The 16281-nt window shown below is 41.9% G+C and overlaps 1 protein-coding gene across 2 annotated transcripts in view; it reads left to right on the top strand.

The window, feature by feature from the left end:
• The window catches only part of LOC143299693 (uncharacterized), a 55694-nt gene extending 39735 nt beyond the window's left edge, over window positions 1–15959 (top strand). For both annotated transcript variants that reach the window (XM_076613051.1, XM_076613050.1), the window contains exons 16-20: window positions 3676–3785; window positions 5568–5660; window positions 7154–7810; window positions 10963–11443; window positions 13439–15959. In XM_076613051.1, coding sequence (XP_076469166.1) covers window positions 3676–3785; window positions 5568–5660; window positions 7154–7810; window positions 10963–11443; window positions 13439–13730 — 1633 coding nt within the window. In that variant the 3' untranslated portion in view covers window positions 13731–15959. The remainder of the gene's footprint in view (window positions 1–3675; window positions 3786–5567; window positions 5661–7153; window positions 7811–10962; window positions 11444–13438) is intronic.
• Window positions 15960–16281: the final 322 nt, after the last annotated feature.

The raw sequence follows: 16281 nt of genomic DNA, 5'->3' as shown, positions 1-16281 counted from the left end.
TGCTGTCACTGTGTAGTGATATAAACAGTGGGTATTTCTGACGGGGTTTCTTCTGTCACTGTGTAGTGATATAAACAGTGGGTATTTCTGACTGGGTTTGTGCTGTCACTGTGTAGTGATATAAACAGTGGGTATTTCTGACGGGGTTTCTGCTGTCACTCTGTAGTGATATAAACAGTGGGTATTTCTGATTGGGTTTGTGCTGTCACTGTGTAGTGATATAAACAGTGGGTATTTCTGACTGGGTTTGTGCTGTCACTGTGTAGTGATATAAACAGTGGGTATTTCTGATTTGGTTCGTGCTGTCACTGTGTAGTGATATAAACAGTGGGTATTTCTGATTGGGTTTGTGCTGTCACTGTGTAGTGATATAAACAGTGGGTATTTCTGATTGGGTTTGTGCTGTCACTGTGTAGTGATATAAACAGTGGGTATTTCTGACGGGGTTTGTGCTGTCACTGTGTAGTGATATAAACAGTGGGTATTTCTGATTGGGTTTGTGCTGTCACTCTGTAGTGATATAAAGTTGGTATTTCTGACTGGGTTTGTGCTGTCACTGTACAGATATAAACAGTGGGTATTTCTGACGGGGTTTCTGCTGTCACTGTGTAGTGATATAAACAGTGGGTATTTCTGACTGGGTTTCTGCTGTCACTGTGTAGTGATATAAACAGTGGGTATTTCTGACGGGGTTTCTGCTGTCACTGTGTAGTGATATAAACAGTGGGTATTTCTGATTGGGTTTGTGCTGTCACCCTGTAGTGATATAAACAGTGGGTATTTCTGACGGGGTTTGTGCTGTCACTCTGTAGTGATATAAACAGTGGGTATTTCTGATTGGGTTTGTGCTGTCACTGTGTAGTGATATAAACAGTGGGTATTTCTGACTGGGTTTGTGCTGTCACTCTGTAGTGATATAAACAGTGGGTATTTCTGACTGGGTTTGTGCTGTCACTGTGTAGTGATATAAACAGTGGGTATTTCTGACAGGGTTTGTGCTGTCACTGTGTAGTGATATAAACAGTGGGTATTTCTGATTTGGTTCGTGCTGTCACTGTGTACAGATATAAATAGTGGGTATTTCTGATAGGGTTTCTCTAGTCACTCTGTAGTGATATAAACAGTGGGTATTTCTGACTGGGTTTGTGCTGTCACTCTGTAACGATATGAGTTGTATGTTTTTCAGCATGTTATTGTGCAGTCACTCTGTAGCCTACATATATAATAAACAATGCGTATTTCTGCACGGGTGTGTGCTGTCACAATGTATTGATATAAGTAATAACTTTTTCCTACATGTGATTGTGCTGTCATTCTGTAGCCTACAGGTATGATAAACAGTGTGTATTTCTGTGTGGGTTTGTGCTGTCACTCACTTTGCATGAATATTAGTACGTTTTCCTACATGGGTTTGTGCTGTCACTCTCTTTAGAAATAAGTAGTAACTTTTCCTGTCTGTCACTCTGTAGCCTACAGATATAAATAGTATGGATTTCTGACTGGGTTTGTGCCGTCACTCTGTACAGATATAAACCGTACGTCTTTCTGTATAGATTTTTGCTGTCACTCTGTACAGATATAAGCAGTGTGTTTTTCTATTTGGGTTTGCGTTGTCATTCTGTACAGACATAAACAGTACGTTTTTGTGTGTGTGTTTTTAAAAAAAATTTATTTATGTATTTGTGCTGTCACTATGTACAGATGTAAACAGTACGTTTTCTACATGGATTTTCGCAGTCACTCTGTACAGATTAAACAGTATGTTTTTCTGTATGTTTTTTTGCTGTCTTGCCATGATACACATGCATTTTACATGGGTAAAAACAAGTGCTGGCCTACACACACACTTTCATTCTGATTTATATATATTCACATGTACAGACACATCGTCAGATATGTGCATAGAGACACACATGCACATAAACACATGCATGTGCACTGATGCGTGAGTGTTACAGAATTATAAATGTTTATATCCAAAAGTTATGTGTTTGTATATCTATTATGTCTCACCAAAAACAGGTGCACATGTTTATTTTGTATCAACAGTTATTACAGGTTTTTAAATGATAAGTGGGTTAGTGAGTAAGTGAGTGAGTGTGTGCATGTGTGTGATTCGGATTAGATGATGAATCGAGGTCCCGTCTGCAGCATGCACTTGGCGCACTGAAAAAAGAACCCATGGCAATAACGGGTTGTCTTCTGGCAAAATTCTGCGAAGGAAATCCACTCCAATGGGTACACAAATATATATGCATACACTCAAGGCATGACAAAGTGCATTGGGTTATGCTGCGGGGCAGGCATCTGCCCAGCATGTGTGGTGTAGTGTAATGGATTTTGCTGTGACGCCCCCTTGGGAAACAAATTGTGTGTGTGTGTGTGTGTGTGTGTGTGTGTGTGCAAGTGTGCATGCATGCACATTGTGTATATCTACACTGAGAGGCATACCACAGTGGCCTGGAAATAGCAGGGGGAGCAGCTGTATGTACACAGTGTCCACACGACACAGTTGGTGTAAACACAGTGCTGAGAGACTTTTTGTGAAGAGGTCTCAGGAAGCTAGTGTTGGCATTTCTACTTCAACAGTTTGTGTAAACACAGTGCTGAGAGACTTTTTGTGAAGAGGTCTCAGGAAGATAGTGTTGGCATTTCTACTTCAACAGTTTGTGTAAACACAGTGCTGAGAGACTTTTTGTGAAGAGGTCTCAGGAAGCTAGTGTTGGCATTTCTACTTCAACAGTTTGTGTAAACACAGTGCTGAGAGACTTTTTGTGAAGAGGTCTCAGGAAGATAAGTGTTGGCATTTCTATTTCAGAGGGCAAACAATTGCATTGTCATAATTATCATAAACAAACAAACAACAACAAAAAATCATAAAAAGCATATATATAATATATATATATATGTGTGTGTGTGTGTGTGTGTGTGTGTGTGTGTGTGTTACACCTCCTTACCCACAAGCACAGACAAATGAAATAATTGACTAAGAGACTACACTGTGCAATGTGTGGGTACAGACGAACACTGTGTACATGTATATCCCACCCTCTACAGCTCTGCAAGTCTGACAGCACTAAATACCAATTACACTGACATAAACTCATCAATCATAGCAACTGAAATTTAAGCTGCAGAAATGGTTCCCATAAAAAAAGGACTCGAAAGGCCACATATAGAGTATTTTTTGCATTCAACTTTTTTGCTATTTAAACAAAATAACAAAAAAGGAAAAAAAGAAGAAGAAGAAGAAAAAAAAAAAATATATATAAAACCATTGCTGACGATAAGACTATTGCTAATATTTTTCTTGAGGTGTGTTTAAAACTCTCCAGACATGATTTTCACGGCTTAAGTTTGGTTATATTTTACCTCTGGAGTTTCCAGGATGGCTAAGAGTTAAAAAAAAAAAAAACATAAAGGGGACTAAATATGTGAATTTTTTTTTTATGAAACGCAAGACTCAAACATTCTCTCTGTCTCTCTGTGTGATAAAAAAACCCCATATTAATACAGAAATACTAGCATTAACAGAACATTATAAATGACTCAATCTCTTTGCTTGTTTCGGACTCACTGTCCTTCCTCTTTCCAGCCATGTCACACACACACACGCACACATAACAAAACATACAAATATCACATCATGATTATAAGCGTTGTGGTCTGTAACAGCACTGATCAGCGCCAAGAAGCAGAGTCACTGTACCGCAAGGCACTCGCTGTCAGCGAACAGTGTCTGGGCTCTACGCATCTCCAGGTTGCCGATATTCTGGCAGAGTTAGGTGGGTCAGCAATAGTCTTCTTTCTTTGTCATTTGTGGGCTGCAACTCTCGCAATGTTCACGACTGTTGGTTATTAATTTTGACTTTGAACACAGACTGCATGGTGGTGACCTTTATCAAAGTAATGGGTTATTAGTTTGTTTATTCTGTGCATAAAATCTGACACACATATCTGTTGAAATAACCTGACATTGTGGTCTGTGGGTTTGGGAAAGATTGTAATATAAAAATATTTTGCTTAACTATATACAGTGAAGTCCGGCTGTAGTGATAGACCCATGTAGTGACAGTCCGGCTGTAGTAATAGAATTTCTGGGTCCCGGTCCCAGTTGTTCATGTTCTTTGTTAACTTAGTCCGGTTGTAGTGATATTTTTCAGGCCGGATATAGTGATAGTCCGCTTGTAGTGATACTATTTTCAAGTCCCGGGGAAGCTAAAGTCCGGCTGTAGTGATAATGTTCGAGAGTAATCTCCCTTTACCAAAATGGCGAGCAAACGCCAGCAACGCAATGTGCTTACCCTGAAGCGGAAGATTGATCTCTTGAAAGACATTGAAACAAAACAACGTACACAGACGGAAATAGCGAAGAAGTACAAGGTTGCACAGTCAACAGCATGCACTATTGTGAAAAATGGTGAACAATTAAAGCAGAAGTTTTATAGTGGTGAGACGAGTGCGAAGAGGAAGCGCGAGAGATGCCCTGGGGAACCGAAAGTAGACAGTGCACTGTTGGATTGGTTTCGAATGGCAAGGGCCAACAACATGCCAGTCAATGGCTCTGTGTTGCGGTTGAAGGCAGAACAGTTTGCCAAGGAAATTGGGTTGAGTGACTGGACATGTTCCGAAAGTTGGGTTAAGCGCTTCACTACTCGACACGGCATGACGTTCAGAAAAATCAGCGGTGAGAGAAACAGCGTTGATGAGTGTGCCACAGATAGTTGGGTCAGTGATGTCCTTTTGCCTCTTCTAAGCGAGTATGATGAAAATGACATTTTCAACATGGACGAAAGTGGACTTTTTTGGCGCCTGCTGCCAGACCGCACATTTGAATTCAAAGCAGAAAAATGTCATGGGGGGAAGTTATCCAAAGAAAGAGTCACAATAGCGATGTGCTGCAACATGACAGGGACTGAAAAACGTCCTCTGCTGGTCATTGGAAAATTCCGTTGCCCTCGCTGCTTTAAAGGGATAAAGAATTTACCAGTGACATATGAAGCCAGCCCACGCACGCACGCACACACACACACACACACACACACACCGGCTGTTGAACTGCTAGGACGGGGGTAGGTTAACACAGGACATTTGCAAGCCTGACAAAGACGACAGAAGAAACGTCACAAAACGAAATCAATAGTGGTTCCAAAATCACCTTATTACTGCCTTGAAGCTAGTTTACCAAATGTGCCGCCGCATGTAGCAATAAAAGCTTTGAAGATATCACTACAACTACAAGCGATTGGCCGGATGTAGTGATAAAACCTACAAAAATATCACTATAACCGGACGTCCGGATGTAGTGATAAAACCTGCAAAAATATCACTATAACCGGACATCCGGATGTAGTAATAGTCCGGATGTAGTGATAAAAAAATTTGGTCCCGAGGGCTATCACTACATCCGGACTTCACTGTAAAGCTTCCTTAGCAGACTGACAATGGATACTTGTTTTCGACATGTGTGTGTGTGAGAGAGAGAGAGAGAGAGATACAAAAACTGCACTTGTAGTCCTGTCAGATGTGTTCAGAGACACTTCATGTGATGGCATGAATGATTGCAGGAGGACTGGTAGCAGAGGAAGAACCACGCAGCTCCAAGATGGAGGCTCGGAAGCTGCTGCAACGCTCCTTGGACATACGTACCACGGTTCTGGGTCAGTTTGTTTACTTATCTTTGTTGCTTACATCCCAGCTGACAACACAGGGCCATAATTATCAGGGCTGTTCTGGATCAAGTCCATCCCCTGATTCTCCTTCACCAGCTGAAAGGCATGTTACGTTCTTTTAGCTTGTTCACATGTTTTTGTTTCATTACCTTGCTAAAGATATTGAAATTTATTGTTTCCCTGGTCTCTTCCCACCATGCCTTATACACGCCACATTGATGTTGGGCATTAATACTTATGTTGTACAGAAATCACAGTGAAAATGCATAAATCTGACATGGAAATCCAAAAATTCTGATGGTAAAAAATAATTTGTTAAAACGTATGCATACTTACATGCACATCTGCTCCTGCACATACACACACACACACACACACACTGTCAGGTTTACAGCTGAATACATAAGATATGCAGTTTCTTTGGTTGGACTTCCTACAACAGGTGTCAACTGTCGTTCATGATGGATCCAGAATTTGTAAGACTCAGCAGTACCCACATAATGGTCTTGGATGACTGCAGATTGAATGTCACCCCCTTTATTTTCAGTCAGTTGATGAGCACACACAGTGTCATTATACTGTTGGTATATTTGAGAGAGACTGTGAGAACGTCTGGGAGTGGAGAGGACTCATCGCTACCACCAAGCTGAAGGTCTACTGTGCAGTGGTCCTTAACATCCTCTACGCCAGCAAGACCTGGACTGTCTACAGCAGACACACCAATCAGCTCAATCGCTTCCACCTGAGCTGTCTCTGCAGACTCCTCCACATCAGGTGGCAGGACAAAGTCCCTGACACAGAAGTCTTGGAACCAGCTGGCCTCTGCAGCATCTACACCCTCCTGCAGAAAGCCCAAGCCAGGTAGGCTGGACATGTGGTCAGAATACCAGACAGTTGACTGCCTAAGCAGCTGTTGTACAGAGAACTGTGTCAGAGCAAGCATTCAGTTGGAGGGCAGAAAAAACGCTACAAAGACTGCCTCAAAGGGTCTCTCAAAGACCTGGGCATCAACATCAACACATGGGAGATGCTTGCTCTGGACCATCCAGCTTGGCATAGCAAGGTCACCACAGGAACATGTGCAGCTGAAGCCAGGCACATTACCGAGGTGCAATGAAAGCGTGCTGTGTGCAAGGCCCAAGCAGCATCCTCTGCCACGACAGCACCCACTCACTTGTGTCCCACATGTGGGCAAGCCTTCAGGGCTCGCATTGGCCTCATCAGTCGTCTCCGTACCCACAGCCACTGATCTTCCATCCAAATCTTGAAGCCATGGTCATCTTTGAATCTGAAGGAACAACATCATATTATGCACCGTTTAGCTCACAGCTCCACTGAAGTATACTGTTTATTGTTGATTTTGTTGTGTATTTGTATCCATACTGTAGTTGCAGAGTTAAATCACAACCTTTGTCACATTATTCTGCTGCTGGAGTAACACTGTGCACCCCTACTGAGCCCAAGCCCTGTGTGACCAACAGGTGCAGACGACGCCAGCACGAAGGCGGCCCGAAGCAGTGTGCGTCGTGTGGAACTATCCCTGCAGCTGGGCCAGGGTGACGCCTCGTCCTCACGCTCTGAGCACCCCCAGCACATTGCCCTCATGCCCCAGCGAGACTTGCGGCTCCCCCACATGGGCAGCCGGGCGGGCCAGTACTCCAGAAGTGCGTCCTCCCCGCAGAAGGGAGACCTGGGAGGCCTGGACATCCGCTCCGTCAGCCGGGAGAAGGTCCTCCTACACAACCGACCTGACTCTATGATGTCATCGGCCATGTCCTTGATGACGGCCTCGGAGCGACTGCTGGCGTCGCGACCTGTGTCCTCCAAGGGCAGGGGGTCACGGCTGACCTCAGCTGCATCCTCTGTGGTGGGCGGGCGGGTAGGCAGCATGAGTGTGGGGTGGTCCGCCAAGTCCATGCCGGTGGAGGTCCGCCTGGATCTGGACCAGGAGGACGAGGTGGGGAAGGAGGAGGAGGGGGAGCAGGTGGGAACCCAGCGCCCAGGAACCAGCACCCCCATGGGGGACGAGGCGCGGGGAAGGGGGAGCAGCGGCAACACTCGTACCGTGGTGCTGGACCTGGACCTGGGGGAGGTGGTTGATGGTGACGATGGAAAATTGGAGCCACGCCACGCTGCAGGTTGGTCACTGTGTCAGTCACACACAGTCATGGTCACACCTTATGGTGATGGCTGGGTAGATACACGATTTCCTTTAATGACAACCACACAGTCATGGTCATGGTGATGGCTGGGTAGATACATGAGGATTTTCCATCAATGTTAGCCACACAGAAAATACCTTATCAATACACATGGAAATCAATTTGTGCAATCACTCACGACTCATTATAAACACAAACATGATTCAGATCAGGCATACTATTAAAAGAGATTAAAACAAGTCAAATAAAAATCCACAATAAACAAAAAATCCACAATACATGAAGGTTTTCCTTTGGTGGTTGCTTTCATCCACACAAGGTCATGGTCACATGCTGTAGTAGTGTTGGCTGAGCAGGTCAGATACACACCTCACAAGTTATGTGAAGGTTTTCCATCAACGGTTGTCGGGTAAAGCACATACTGATATTGCCACACATTATAGTGATGGTGGAGTAGGTTTGATACACAACTCACAAGACACTCAAAGGTTTTCCATCAGTATCCCTCTCAATGACAAGTCTACAGGGGGGCAGTTTGGGGGGGTGGGGGTGGGGGGAGTGAGGAAATGAAAGTGTTTAGTTCATGTTATTCTGACACACAACTAATAATGACACATGAAGTGTGTTACAAAAAGGAATTAAACTTCAGTCGCTGTCAATCCCGCATCAGTTTACCAGTTGGAACGATTGACTTGCATAAAGCATCACACAACAGGTGAGACCAAACATACATTCAGTTTGGTCACAGGCAGCATGCTGCAGCATAAGAAACTTTTACAATGAACATGCTGTTACAATCAGAAAGGTGTATTGTGAGGGAAACTTTAACATTGCCATTTTCTCTGCAAATACTTTGTCAGTTGACATCAAATTTGGCATAAAGATAGGAAAAATTCAGTTCTTTCCAGTCATCTTGTTTAAAACAATATTGCACCTCTGGGATGGGCACAAAAAATTTAAAAAAAAGAAGCCAAATTATATGCAAACTGAATTTACAGTTATATATATATATTTTTTTTTATTCTCTAAATTTGGCACTTTGATCTGATATTCTGACACAACAAGAGCAGTCATTTTTATCATTTTTTGTTCAAACAGGAACTTCTTTTGCTAAGCATGGAAGTTATATTTATTTTGCATGTCTTTGGTGCAGATAGTAAAAAAGGGAAATTAATCTCTAATTATTGCTAGGGGGCTTAATTTGCTTTAAACTGATCTTTCTCATCTAAAACATTACATTTTGAAATTATACTCAATACATAAAAAGCTTGTGTGTTTTACTCTCAGTGTACAGGGCTTTCACTATGTTAATTCGCCCAAGTGGTCTTTTTCGGAAAATGCTAAAATCAATACGACGAGTGGACTTTATAGATCTATTGGCTGAGCCCTGAAGGTCATGGGCAAAAATCAATTGCATACACATATTTATACATATTCAAGGCGCGTGCTCAAATTCTTCACGAACGCGAACGACGCCATTTTGTTTCAAGTTGTTGACCTGCCTGTTCAATCGACCATACACGATAACATGTGATGGAAAGTTGGAGAAGGAGACCGTTAAATATTCATTCAGAGAAAGATTTGTGAACACCTCATCACTTACTGGATTATGCCCCAAACTGCCATAAAAATATCCACAGTATCAGTCGGAATTCACAGTTAAAAATAATAAACCATGAGAGTTGATACCCTTGAATTGATGAAACGTAAAAATTTCCAGTCTTGACTTGTCTTCAAAATGAAGTCCTTTTCACTTCATACGATGTTTAGAAGTACTTGTACTTGGCTCTACATGTTATTAGTTTAACAAAATACTCAATTTTCATATCAACTATAAACTATAAAACTAGAATGAACATAAAACAGAAATTGAATCGAGCATATCAACCGGGTGTAACTAAACTTGTACATCTATCTAGATCCAGAGAAAACGGCTAAACGTCGCAGTGTGATTGCGGTGATAGCCATGTCTCCTTTACCGCGGACTTAAAAAGAATTTTTAATTGCCCTTAAAGATTTTTTGAATGCCCAAGATACACCAGAATAATATGATTTAAACAGTGTTCTCACAGCGAATACCGCAATCGATTTATCGCCCTTTAAAAAAGCATGTTTAAATGTTATATTTTTGAACGTCAGTTAAGAAGCCACGATAGTGTAATGGGTAAGACAGTTTCTTCTCACCCGAACACGTGGGGTTTGAATCTGCCGTTAGGACTTTTTTTTTTCTTTTTCTTTTATAAACCCGAAGCTTTATAATAACAAATACAGAACACATTTTAAAGATTAGATTTTTTTTTTTTTTTTTTAAGTGTATCACCAGTGAGTCTTGAAGGCCTTACCTCTCTTGTTTTCCTTTTTAAAATTGTTTTACTATCTTTATAAATAATATGAAAACAGAACAACATTTCCTGTGAGAAATCCTCAGACTTAATCCTTCTGGCCATATTCACAACATGATCCTATGAATGGTGTCATGTTTCCTTTAAGATTATGGAAGAAATAGAATATGTAAAAAAAACACAGAATATTATAGATAGGAAAAAGAGCTCACACTATGAGATTCACATATACCATTGAATCCTTCAGCCAGAACTGTAACTCCAGATCTGTGATATGCATCCAGGTCAACACAATGCCTTTGCTTGTCTATTTCAATCTGCATTCACTGAACTATACACACAAATAAATGTTCAGCATTTGAGTAAATCTTATGCATGTGTGTTTGTGTTTCCAAGCTTGCTCAACACTTTCTTAACTCTGTTTTAGTTTAAGCTGTCTGTGTGCATTCCTGACAGAAAATAAAGACAAAATCTGCTGTTGGCTTCAAGATAGAAACGTGAGATCATGCTATAACCAGTCTTCTCCTTCAGTCTTTGAAATTGCTTCCAGTTTGTTTCCCATCTCTTGGTTATTGTGACGACTCTGTTGTTCTTGTGATGTTGTTAGGTTCATATTGATAATCAGTGGTATCACCTAGATACACAGAGAACCTTTTTGACTGCAGAAAGTAAAATATCAACAATTACAGATCCTGTCCATGAGGTAAACCTTTCTAGCAGCAACATGACACCGAACTTCTATCAGCTGCAGCCAGCCGCTTGAAATCAGTTTCTGATGGTGCCCAGGTGAGGACACAGACGAAGTGGACACCCCTCACCTGGACAGTTTCGCCGTACACCTGCAGGACGGAACCATCATCATCGGAGAGGAGCCCACCCACAGCAAGGCTAAGAAGAACGCAAAGATCCGCCCCCAGTCCACGCCCCACCGCCTCTTCCAGCACTACGCCACCGTTGCCACCAACGGCAGCGGCAGCCCGCAGAAGGCGCGGCCAGGCCGGAGAGGGGGGGAGCGGTGGGAGGACCAGGGCCGACCTTCATGGAGTGCCCGAACCACGGCCAGCAGTGTCGGAAGTCATGTCAGCCGCTGCACGATGCCAGGTCCGTACGACATCGTGCCCAACACAAAGTGCCTCAGCGGGCCACACTCCGACATCCTGTCCCTGGTGGGGCCTCCAGCCTGTCCACGTGAGAACATCCACCCCAAAGTGCACCACAAGTCTGCCTTCTACCATGTGCCAGGCAGATACCCCACCAGTACACACAGGTAAAGTATATCCAACCAAGCCTGACTTCTGCCATGTGCTGGGCAGATACCCCACCAGTATACACAGGTAAAGTATATCCAACCAAGTCTGCCTTCTACCATGTGCCGGGCAGATACCCCACCAGTATACACAGGTAAAGTATATCCAACCAAGTCTGCCTTCTACCATGTGCCGGGCAGATACCCCACCAGTATACACAGGTAAAGTATATCCAACCAAGTCTGCCTTCTACCATGTGCCGGGCAGATACCCCACCAGTATACACAGGTAAAGTATATCCAACCAAGTCTGCCTTCTACCTTGTGCCGGGCAGATACCCCACCAGTATACACAGGTAAAGTATTTCCAACCAGTACACATGTGTATACTCAACTTAATAGTACCCAACTCATATACTTAGGTAACTATACCCAACTAGTACACTTAGGTGCCGATGAGTAATCTCAGCTGGTACACTTCTGTAATTATTCCAGACTAGCACATTTACATGAGTATAAACAACCAGTGCACTTAGTATACCCAACTGATACATAGGCAAGTATACTAACTAGTACATATAGGTAAGTATACCGAACTAACATGCATTGGTAAGTATACCCCACTAGTACACTTAAGTAAGCATACCCAGCTAGTACACTGAGATAAGTATACCCAGCTAGTACACATAGGTAGTATTCCCAACTGGTATGCACATTAAAGTAAACCAAACTTGTTCACTCTGGAAAAAAGTATGTGTACATCAGTATACCCAGCTAATACACAAAGGCAAGTATACCCAACTTGTACACTTAGGAAAAAGTATACACATCTGATACACATAGGCAAATATACCCAGCTGGCACACTTAGTTAAGATACCTCAACTGGGACATAGTTAAGTACACTCAACATGTATGTAAATATTTTTCTAAAAGTGGTGAGATGGCAGCAGCTCACAGACAGACCTCTTACCAAATCCTCAAACTGACTGTTGAGAATTGACCGGACACACAGAGAAGCTGCCCTTCTAACAGCATTGAACAAAATATACATATACACATGTACTCAGTGTGTTTTTTTCCTTATTACTTATGCAGTAAAGGGAGGTTGTGCAGTACAGTACTATACTGATTCCTGTTCGAACTTGAACCCCCTGTACATGATAATGCCTTGATGCAGACTGAATCTATTTCTTTTCAAAACTTTTTGAAAAAAAAAAAATCTTCATCTTTGGAATAACAAAATCTTTTTCTCTCACTTTATATATATATAAAAAAATAAAAAAAAAAAAAAATCCAACCTCCTCTTTTCTGCCTTTGTTTTGCTGTCTTTCACATTATTTTACAGACTGCATCCGAAGTCCTGTCATGACTGTGTGCCGTTCAGTGTTCACAAGATAGACAAGTGAACCAGTCTGTTTTGGTTATTCTTGCAGTAATCATGTATCCTTCATCCTCATTGTACCTCGCATTTGATCAGTTTTAATACATTTACTTATCTGTTTATTTTCCTCTTTTTTTTTTCTTTTTTCATTGTTGGTTGTTTTAGGTTGTATCGTATATTCCTAGAGCAGGTTCTTAACTCAGTTCTACTCCAGGTACGAGTTAACTTGTAACATGATTACTTCTCCTGTGGACCAGGTACACGTCTTCGTGTACCAGCACCCTGTACTAAGTTAGTTTATTCTTGCTTGGTACAGTTGGTGTTCTAAGCTGAACCATTTACAGATGCTAGAAGCATGAAGATGATGCTTTTATCGAGTGGTCAAATCAACAATATTCCATCAATTTTTATTGTTTAAGTGAACCACCCTATTTTAAAAGATTTTTTTTTACTGCAGTAGTCTCATGTAGTGCAGGTCTAGGGGAGTTGTAGCAGGCATGTGGTAGAGTTAAGGACTGACCAGTGTGCTGGGTTTATTGGGATCTGCTCCCGTATTTTCTTAAAGCAGATGTAGTGATGTTTATATGAGTGAGTCCACTCCCTTTGACACCACCTTGAAACTGAAACTTACAGCTACCCGTCTCGCCGCGGCCAGAAGACGGAGGGAGCTCAAGTGTTGGCATCTGTGATTGCGGCCAAGATGGCACGAGCCAATCGCTACCACTCCTACTACGGCATGACCTACCCCAGCAGTGCGACACCCCGGGCCCTCGGGGTCAACCAAGATGACGTCAGTCTGCTGGTGCGACAGACTGCAGACAGCAGGGCTGAGTCACACGGCAACACCATTCTCTCCTCCGCCCGCCACCCAGACCTGGGGAAACCCAATGCCGTCACCTTTAGGGAACCTATTTCTGTGACATAGGTACTGTGTGTGTGTGTGTGCGTGTGTGAGTGTGTGTGTGTGTGTGTGATTGTAAGCGTGTGTTGTGTTGTATGGAAGGTGGGGGGAAGGGGAAGTGGGAAGAGTTCGACTGGTGAGTAAAAAGCTTGCTCTTAGCTGCTGTTCTTTAAGCATGGAAATCGTTCGTTGCTGGGTTGTTGGTTTTTTGTGGGATTGGTTGTCTCCTCTGTTACATAGTTTAACTTCATTGACTCCAGTGTGACGTCGACTTTACTTTGAACACTTTCTTTGAACGACAAGATGATAACTATTTTGTACTGTTGCTCTGCAGTTTTGGATGGTTGCAGCATTCAGTTAAACCATATCACAGTTTTCTACTTGTACATACCTGCCAAGTGAAAACCATGTCTTTGGAGCAAGCATTAAAGCCTCTGTCATTCATCTTTGCATATCTGTTCACAAGATGACTGGTTATTCAGGTTATCAGATGAAGCCCACAATTGTTTTTTTTTGTGTGTGTAAATTAAAAACAAAAATCTGCTCTTGCCCAAGATCTTGGCAGGTTTGCTGACTGGGTTGACATAACTTTTTTTTTTTTTTTTTTTTTTGATGTGTTGAACTGTTCAATTACAGTAGATGCTAATTGTGTAGAAAAATTAAAAGAAAGAAGAGTTGTGAACATAAATCACAAACCATCCTTTGTCATGAACACCACATACCTTTTGACTGAAACCTGCCTGTGTCAGTCATAGGGTTAATTCTGACAGAGAATTATTCACTCTGTGTTTTGATTAATGACGCTGACATTTTACACAGCATTTCCCAGTTTTATGGCTCACAACTATGATGATGTACGCAACGCACTATATCGTTGATCACTGTTGCTGAATATTTTTTTGGCTTCTGAGTAATAGTAATGTTGTCAATGCACTGGTCTGACTCCACATCTTCTTTGAACATCTCTTTCTTTTTTTTCCAGACTGGTTACTCTTTAAAAACAAAGAGAAGAGGTGCATGAGGTTTTTTTGTGCATTGTAAATCGACACAGTGCAGTCTTTTTTGCACTGCTTTTTATAAGACATAGGTGTGTATGTGTTTGTAAGTGTCTGTATGAATGTGTGCACATGCAGTGTGTGAGTCCATGTTATAAATGCACTTCTATGTGAATGCGTATGTCCATGTATAGAGTGTGGGAGGGGCTATTTCACTGCTTTGTGCCTCTTATACATTTGACTTAACATGAAAGTGCTTGGTTAGTGAACACGCAACTGCCTTCTAGTTTTATACATATAAACGAAAGTCTTCCATCTTCCAGGTCACAGAATTTCTGTGTAGTTTTGCTGAGAAATTTATCCTGTACTGTCTTCCAGTTGGTACATTAGATGTTTTTTTATTCTTACAAGTCATCATTGTGATATTGTTTCCTGGATTTTATGATCATATCTGATGTTTTAAGATCTGTTTTGTCCTAGTTAAAACAATGTCTGATATTCCACTTTGACTTTTCTTCACAATCAAAGTTGGCAACATTCAGTATTGAGTTTTTCTCTCAGTTGAGATCTACCAATGTCTCAGTTCTTAGTCTGGTGTCTGTTTCATATATAATCATCACATTTTGGTGTTGAGTGTCAGAATGGTTGCATAGAATAAAGCTGTGTATATTTTTAATCTTGCCGAATCCATTAATATGCAAATACAGTTGTCTGCAGCTGGTGTCCAGTGTGCTGTATCCATTGACTAATATGCAAATGCAGTTGTCTGTACCTAGTGTCCAGTGTTCTGAATTTTATTCCAATAACAAAAGTCTTGAAACCATCTGTGGTTGCTTAAACCACATAAAACTGAATCCATTGAACAAACAGCTTGAAAAACATGGAGTGAATGAATGGGTGTGTGCATTTCTACAAGTAGATATTCAATTTCTTGCAAAGTACAGTAAGAATTCAGCTTCATTCCTCTAAGCAGGAATTATGTGATGTCCTTTTTGGTCAGTATATCTACTACAGTAGTGGGCTTTATTCCTCTAAGCAGGAATTATTGTATGTAACATTTTTCTTTTGTCAGTATATTTACTACAGTAGTGTTGTGCACAGAGACTGTACAAGACACATCAGGGTTCCCCATTCGCTGGCTCCCTTCCTGTGTTGCCTGTGTGCACTGTTTCCTGGTGCATGTCCCAGAACTGCAGGTGTTGGATAGCATCTGTTTCTTGGCATCCAGTCACAGACTGTGTATGTCTGCAGACAGGCATCGATCACTCAGAACCTTACACTCTTAAGTGAGAGCCCTGGGCACTGGCAAGGCAAGGACAACATGGTCAGTCGCATGCATGTTAATGAGCCAGCACATGCTCTTGACAGTGCACGAACCACAACACGAGATACAAGAATACTTCATGATCTCTGAAAGACAAGTTGTTGATACGTTTGCTGGTGCAACTTTTCAATCTCTAAAATGAGAAACTGTTGACATGTTTCCAGATAGAACTATAATACCACTAAAAGAGAAACTGTTGACATGTTTCCAGATAAAACTATAATATCACTAAAAGAGAAACTGATGACATGTTTCC

This window comes from Babylonia areolata, chromosome 25, assembly GCF_041734735.1.
Source record: "Babylonia areolata isolate BAREFJ2019XMU chromosome 25, ASM4173473v1, whole genome shotgun sequence".
Taxonomy (NCBI): domain Eukaryota; kingdom Metazoa; phylum Mollusca; class Gastropoda; order Neogastropoda; family Buccinidae; genus Babylonia; species Babylonia areolata.
This window is presented reverse-complemented; position numbering and strand designations above follow the sequence as displayed.